This window comes from Sorex fumeus, unplaced genomic scaffold (assembly GCF_029834395.1).
Source record: "Sorex fumeus unplaced genomic scaffold, SorFum_2.1 ptg000024l, whole genome shotgun sequence".
NCBI classification, from domain to species: domain Eukaryota; kingdom Metazoa; phylum Chordata; class Mammalia; order Eulipotyphla; family Soricidae; genus Sorex; species Sorex fumeus.
This window is the reverse complement of record NW_026606081.1, coordinates 3,784,578-3,792,438: the sequence shown is the minus strand read 5'-3', so window position 1 is coordinate 3,792,438 and position 7,861 is coordinate 3,784,578. Positions and strand designations below refer to the sequence as shown.

The following is a 7,861-nucleotide window of genomic DNA, read 5'->3' as shown; positions in this document are numbered from 1 at the left end:
ATTTATTATTTTATCAATGTTGCACAGACAAAAAATATTTTTAGATATTCCTTTAATAACTTAAAAGACAAAGCTTGTACAACCAAAATGTAAGCATGTAAACACATGAATTTTTAAATGTTATCTTCACTTAGAAGAAAGTTTTTCTCCTTCTTAGAAGGCATTAGATACTCTTAGCAAGCCAAAAGCCTGAGTTTGTAGTTTAGCAGTAATCTGCAGGAAGTGAAGACTCTCTTCAGATCTCCTCATAAACCATCAAGCCATCTGTTTTTAATAAAACATTAACATTAAAAACTTACCCAAACTACAACAACCAAAACTTTAAAATGTGCCTATCAAGGGGTCATTCTTTGGAGTGGGAGGAAATGTGGGGACATTCCATGGAACGAGGTTGACTTTAGTGGTAGGAATACTGTTGGAACACTGTATGCCTAAAACTCAATTATGAATAACTACAAATCATAATTCTTTTTAGAAAAAATGAACAATTTTTTTAAATTTCAGTTTCGCTTAAAATTAAGTACCTCCACTATGCAGGACAACTTTTAGATTCTAGCAGCAATATCTATAACCCATATGAGAATGTGTTAATGAAAATGAAAAAAAATAGGCTAAAAATTAGATTGTTGGTAACTTTCACCCTAAAAATAGATCACTGAAGGAGTAGGAAAGAAAGAATGAAAAGTTACTCACCAACACTTCCTTTTCCCATTCATATTTTCTGCACTTCCCAAACTGCGTTTCTGCCTAAGAACTGGAACACAGTGATCTCGCTCACTTGATTTTATTGTCTGCATACATTTGATTATTGTAAGAAACTTGGCACATTCCGGAAATCCATACGACCAAGCAAGATCTTCAGCAGTTTGCCCATTCTTATTACATAAACTGAATATAAAAAGAGATAAGATTGAAATAAACAGTCAACAGCTATTCATTTAGTTCTTTTGTATGTTTAATATTTCCTAAAGTGGGCTTTGAACGGCTCTATTCAAAAAGAGAAGCAACAGACTAGAAGAGGTAGAGGGAAACACAGTTCTTTCTTGTTCATTATATGTACCCTCCATGGTCAGCAAAAGTCCAGCAGGATGGATGGACACTTGATTTTGTATGAAAGAGTATTGTGTTCAGTACCTGACTACCCAAAGAAAGTCAACGTGAGCTTGGATAGAATCGATTTTCCTAACCAAGATTACGGGTGATGCCACAAGGGCTGAATAGAATTGTACTTCGGACTACTTGGGATCTATCTGAGACTCAGGTATTTATGAGATGTCATTCGTAGCCCAAGTTAACATCCAAACAGGGAAACAAAGAGGTAAAAATCACATGTAACTTAGCAATAGGAGGCATAAATACAAAACCTGAAGCTACTAATGCATACTTACTTAATTTGGGCATCACCAGCTACAAGCAGGCTAAGGCATTCCAGGCTTCCAGCTTTTGCTGCCTTGTGTAGTGGGGCTTCTCCAAAGGCATCCTGAAAGGTGAGATAGCACTTGTTTAACTTTCTTCTTTTTGGAGAGGGGGACGAGGGGGGGGGGCGCAGTGTGGGGATTGAACCCACAGTGTCAGACACGCAAGGTGAGTGTTCTACCACTGAGTTACAATCCCTAGCAAAACAGCACTATCTTAAGTCTTCCCAAAATACTTTGTGGCATCTGGTGGAGGAGACCAGTCTAAAGCTAGCTTGTATTACTATAACCATGTAACCAGACTATATAATTTAATTTGCTTTTTTACAACGTTCATTTAGTATGCTTTTTTTTTTTCCATTTCGGGTCACATCTGGCAATGCACAGGGGTTACTCCTGGCTTTGCACTCAGGAATTACTCCTGACGGTACTCGAACACGGGTCGCCCACATGCAAAGCAAACGCCCTACCCACTGTACTATCGCTCCAGCCCCTAGTATGCTATTAAACACAAAGTTTACATTAATAAATGGTAGCTGCATATATTAAGTAAAATTTTATGTGAAGAAAAAGCATAATGTCAAGTATTAAAATGTACAACATAAAATGTGCCATAAATTTATATTCAACGGAAAACAAATTACCGTGAGAAAGTTCTGTAGGAAACTATTGTCATGTGTTTCAGTTGCTAGAATGAGAATTTTGTCATCAATCAGTTGTTCCTTTTGAAACAACCTGCAGCACTGTCCAGCTGTCCACTGTGTCTCCAGTAGCCCGCCTATGGCAATGAGCACTTAAAATACGACTAGTCTGAAACATACTATAAATATAAATGACTCACCAGACTGAGAAAAAAAAAGCATAAAGGAAAAGAATATGTAAAAAACAATTTGGGCTTTATATGGATTACATATTGACATGTTATGATTTCTGTTAGATTGCTAAGATTAATTTTATGTTTTCGCTTTACTGTGGATACTTAGAAACTTCAAATTACTTTGGACGTGATGGACCATGTAACAACTGAAACGACATTTGGCCTAGGAGAAATATGTGTGTGAATTTGGGCCAGCAGGAGGGTTGCACACAGCAACAGCCGGCTACCTAGTTACCTGTTGATTGAGGTCAGCGCCCATTTGCAGCTGCCAGAGGATGAAGCAAGCGAGACCCCCGCCTGCGGCTAAGTGGACTGGCGACTGCTGGTGGGGATCTGGGGGTGCATTGACCGAAGTCCCAATCTCCAGCAGATGTTTCAGATCATCCACCTGTGGGAAGAGACTCGCTCCAGCACCTCCCAGGGGTGCAAATCTCCGCCCCCCTCCCCCGATCCCCCCAAAGCCTCCAACTCACGCAGCCCCCGAGAGCTGTCCTCTCTCACCCTCGCCCTCGCTAATGCTCCCAGGAAAACCGAAGTTCCCGCTGCAGCACCCTAAGGGACCCGAGTCTCACCTCTGGGTTGCAATCGAGCAAGTGCATCTTCCACTTCGAGCAGAAGCCCGGGATCCTCGGGAGCGCAGCTCGCAGGGACACCCGCGGCTGACTCACAAGTGCATGGTCCGAGCGAGACGTGCGAGATTTTAAGGACCGCCAGGCCCCAGCTCTCGCCACGCCCAGCAAACCTGCTCCAGGCCTGCGGGACTTTTCCCCTACGGAGGCAGCAGCACGTAGGCAAACCTGCACACACACACTTGCGGGCCACAGCACCGCGAGCGAGCGGGGCAGGGGCGGTGGCGCGGGGCCGCCAGCCCATTGGCTAGCTAGAGGCGCTAGGCCCGCCCACTTAGGGGGCGGGCCTCCGGGCTAGCCTATAGGATCTCAAGGTGCAGGCGCCAGGGCAGCTGGTGGGCGGGGCGTTCGGGCGCTGAAGAATTGCGGTGATGTGGTCACGTGCCGCGCGCTGTCATTGACACGTCTCGCTCCGGCTGTCGCTGCCCCTGATTCCCCCGGGGAACGGGAGTCGCGCCGGAGGGCTTGGGTTTCTGCTTGCACGCACGTATGCAGGAAATAAAGTCTCTCTAAGCAACGTTAGTCTCCGCCCCCCGCACCCCCCCAGTGTCAGAGGACTGAGTTTCTCCTGCTAGTGCAGAAAAGCCCTGGGTTGCTGCTGGGACTCCCCAGCCCTGCCCAAGACCCCCGGAGAAGGAAGAAGGGTGAGGTGGAAGGTGGAGGGAGCGGTTGTTGTCCATCTGTTGGAATCAGACTTGTCCTCAGGGACTGCCTGGCCCTTACCCCTAAAACAAATGTACCAGGATTTTTGCTCCATGACTTGGAGGCCAGCCACACGTGCTAGGTGAAAAGGCAGCTCAGATAGAGAAGAGAGCACCGAATAAAGGGTGTTGTGAGGACCCTCCCAGGGTGGGAGAAGCATGCTAAAAGTAGTCTATAGACCAAACATGATTGCCACTCAGTGCCTCTCTTGCAAAACACAGTACCCAAAAGAAGAGAGAGAGAACAAGGGGGAATACCCTGCCACAGAGGCAGGATGGGAGGGGGGGGGAATGGGGGGTGGGGGGGATGTTGGGACCCATGGTGATGGATGACGGGCACTGGTGGAGGGATGGGCACTTGATTATTGTATAACTGAAACCCAAGCACAAAATTTGTAAGCCTATAACTGTACCTCATGGTGTTTCACTAATAAAAAAAGAAAAAAAAAAACAAATGACCCCGACCAGAACCCTTTGGGGGTCTTCAGACACGCTCTCGCGTCCTTACTGAGAAGTGCTGTGGAATCAACCAAGCTCTGGGATGTACCCACTTGCAGAGACACGGGGATGCGCTGCCCTCACAAGAACCCCGGGTTTCTGCTCTCACTAGAAAATGCAGTTGCTAGATTGCAGCCCAGAGGTGCCGCTCAGGTCTCTGTGGTGCTGCAGGTGGGAACAGAAGTTTTCCTGGGATGCTTGCAGGCAGATTGAAGCACACTTGGAGGGGCCAAGGTGAATTTTGCTGAGTCTGAGGCAGCAGAAAGAGAAGGCCACGTGGCTGCCCTCATGCTCCTGGGGGCAATTCAAGGATAAAAGTGGGGGCCTAAAAAAATGTATAGTGGAAGAGACATCTGCACTTGTTTGTTCATTCAGCACTCTTTACAATAGCCAGAAACTGGAAGAAACCTGAATGCCCAAGAACAGATGACTGGTAAAAGAAACTTTGGTACATCTACACAATGGAGTACTATGTAGCTGTTAGAAGAGATGAAGTCATGAAATTTACATACAAGTGGTACAACATGGAAAATATCATGCTAAGCGAAATGAGTCAGAAAGAGAGGGATAGACATAGAAAGATTGCATTCATCTGGGGGATATAAAGTAACAAAATAGGAGATTAATACCCAAGAATAGCTGAGATCAGCACCAGGAGGATTACTCCATAGCTTAGAGGCCAGCCGGGCATTCTAGGGGAAAGGGCAGCTCAGATAGAGAAGGGAGCACCAAATAAAGGGTGTTTGGAGGATCCTCCCAGGAGGGGAGATGCATGTCGAAAGTAGACTATGGACTGAACATGTTTGCCACTCAATGCCTCTTTTGCAGACCACAACACCCAAAAGGAGAGAGAGAACACAGGGGATTTCCCTGCCACAGAGACAGGGGAGGATGGGGGGATGGGGGTGGGTGGGATATTATCCATGGTGGTGGAAAATGGGCACTGGTGGAGGGATGGGTATCTGATCATTGTATAATCGAAACCCAAGCACAAAAAATTGTAAATCTACAACTGTACCTCATGGTGTTTCACTAATAATTTGCTCGAGCGGGCTCAGTAACGTCTCCATTGGAGACTTTGTTGTTACTGTGTCTGGCATATCGAATACTCTCGGTAGCTTGCCGGGCTCTCCGAGAGGGGCGGAGGAATCGAACTCGGGTCGGCCATGTTGGCTGTGTGCAAGGCAAACGCCCTACCCGCTGTGCTAATAATAATAAAAAAAATTAAAATTAAAAATTAAAAAAAGTGGGGGCCTAGACTCTGTACCTTCAGGATCTTGTGGAGGTACTCTTCCAAGAGTGCAGGGGTTGTACTTCTTAGCTGCCCAGAGGACACGCATTTACCCAGCACTCTGCAACCATTCCTTCCAGTAAAGCTGCAAACTGGTCTCCCCACTTAAAATCAGAGTAACTGACAGCAGGTTTTCTTTTGATTTTTCCCCACCCACCCACGAAGACCTCTTTTCAGATTAAAATCTAAAACTCCAGCCGTATATTTCTTTTCTCCAAAATCTCATGTGAGGCTCCTCTGTCTACTTTTGAGAGTAGGGTTGGCTTTATTTTTTATGTGTGTTAAAGGAGCCAGAGAGATCGTATAGTCGGTAATGGTGTCGGTGGGCCCCATGGGTGACTTATGCGAAGTGGGGAGGAGAAAGACGGTCACTTTCTCCCCACCCGCCTCTGCCACTCGGGACCCAGGGTTGCAGGGTTCTTGTCTCGCCTCGCAGAAAGGAATTTTAGGAGTAGACAAGCAGTGAAGTAAATAGATTTTATTTGGAGGATTTTTAGGTATGGAGGGAGAGAGAGGGAGAGAGAATAACGTACTCAAGAGAGAACATGGGCTTCTCCAAGGGCAGAGAGAGCCCCTACACACATCCTAGCATTAGACACGAAAGCATGAAAGTACACATCTCAAGAGGGGAGATGCGGGCGACACATGTGCTCGGCCACATGGGCGCAAGCAGCACATGGGCTCCGGCAGCATATGCGCGCCCTTCCTTTGTTCCAGGTGGCCTTTATATTATAGGGTTTCTCCAGCCTGCCCTCACGTGGGGGCCTCTGCCCAGGTAAAAGTCCGTTGCTAAGGAGGTTACCAGGGAGGTCCAAAAAGAGGAACTTCTTGGGGAGGAGGCCTAGATCCTCAGGGTCTGCAGATGGTCTTGGATGGTCTTATCAGGCCTTTGTTTTCTGTGTCCACAAGGTGGGTCATTCCTAGAATTCTTCTTCCATGAAACTTTGTTTCGTTGCAAAGTGCCTTTCCCTATCTACCTGCCTACATCAGGTAAGACGTTTGCCTTGCATGTAGCAACAAGGGTTTGACCCCCAGAGCTGCATATGGTCCCTGAACACTTCCAGGAGTGATTCCTGAGAAGAGCCAAGAGCCCTGAGCACTACCAAGTGTGCACAGCTGGGTGTAGCATAAAAACAAAAACAAAAAAAAGTGCACCGATTATGAGTTTAGAGAACAAGAGTATTGTCCTCTAAATATACATCATTTTTAGTTTTAATTTTGGTCATAGTATGTTGTTTATTTGTAATAAGAGCTCTAGTAGTTCTGCAATAAGAATGTTGTGGACATACAGTTATGAGATTCAGTTACAAAGCCTACCCAAGAGTAGTTTAAGACTACTTTTTTTATATGCACGTTTTTACATGTATAGCGTATACATTTATAATGAAACATACAAAGCATCGTGCTTGTGTTCTGTATTTTTATATTAAACCTATTTACAATGCCTGATATTTAAAGACTATCAAAGACAAGTGAGAACACTGTTCCTATTGGCCAGTTTCCATTGTCTCATGTCGGTCAATTTGGTAAGCACATTTTTTCACAGTTAAAAAGCATTATTTTCCCTTACTATAACATCATGATTTACAAAATTCTTCATAATATAGTTGTTTCAATCATTCAATATTCCAACACCAACCCTACCACCAGTGTCGTTAGGGTCCGAGCTCAGGACAGCCTCACCTGTCAAGGAAAACTCTGAGAGACCAAGTCCATGCAAAAGCAAGAGGTTTATTCGAGCATGCTCAGGCTCACAGCATGACCACAAACCGTCAGTGACTGAGAGCCCCGAGCCTCTTCAAAGGGGGCTTTTTATAGGGCATCTTCCCGCGCATTTCAGAATAAGCCCGCGCACAAACCACCCAATACATTTGAATTATCACATTAGATGCTGCACGCAGGCAGCCAGTCATTTTGCAACAAGCCATCAGCACCAGCCACTCTCTTCTGTACCTGTCACCAGGCCCTCCCAGCGGGCAGTCAATTAGGCCTTTTCATTAGGCCTTCTCCGACCTTGTGGCCTTATCTGGTGAATTCCAGGTGCAAGGAGGGGATGGGGGTACTTGGTGTTGGGCCTTGTTAGGCGGATTCCAGGACAAGGAGCTGCCTCATTAGGCCTTCTCCGGCCTTGTGGCCTTATCTGGCAAATTCCAGGTGCAAGGAGGAGATGGGGGTACTTGGTGTTGCTAGCCTGCCACAGCTGCAGGACGGGATATGGGCTGGGACTTGCTTTGCTAGGGCCCAATTGTCATGGGGCTATCTTTCAGTGTGACCTTCCCCTCCACCAATGTCCCCAGTTTTCCCCTCACCACGCAAACCTACCCTCTTTTTTTTTTTTTAATGTAGGAGTACTGCTATTTATTCAGTCATTGATTAAGCTGATTGAGTTGAGCATGAACTCCACATTACTTTTTTTATGCAGAATGGGGCTGGAGTGATAGCACGCGGTA

The 7,861-nt window shown here is 46.1% G+C and overlaps 1 protein-coding gene across 2 annotated transcripts; it reads right to left on the bottom strand.

The window, feature by feature from the left end:
• Positions 1-2,955, bottom strand: ANKRD37 (ankyrin repeat domain 37). 2 transcript variants are annotated; one of them, XM_056114362.1, is made up of 5 exons: positions 2,865-2,955; positions 2,528-2,680; positions 1,389-1,480; positions 694-888; positions 1-264 (listed from the first exon to the last, which is right to left on the bottom strand). In XM_056114362.1, coding segments are annotated over exons 1-5 (468 nt in total). In that variant the 5' UTR covers positions 2,892-2,955; the 3' UTR covers positions 1-263. The 2 variants fall into 2 exon arrangements, with proteins under 2 accessions (XP_055970337.1, XP_055970336.1); XM_056114361.1 differs by lacking the exon at positions 1-264 and having other exon boundaries at positions 540-888.
• Between the last annotated feature and the right edge of the window lie 4,906 nt (positions 2,956-7,861).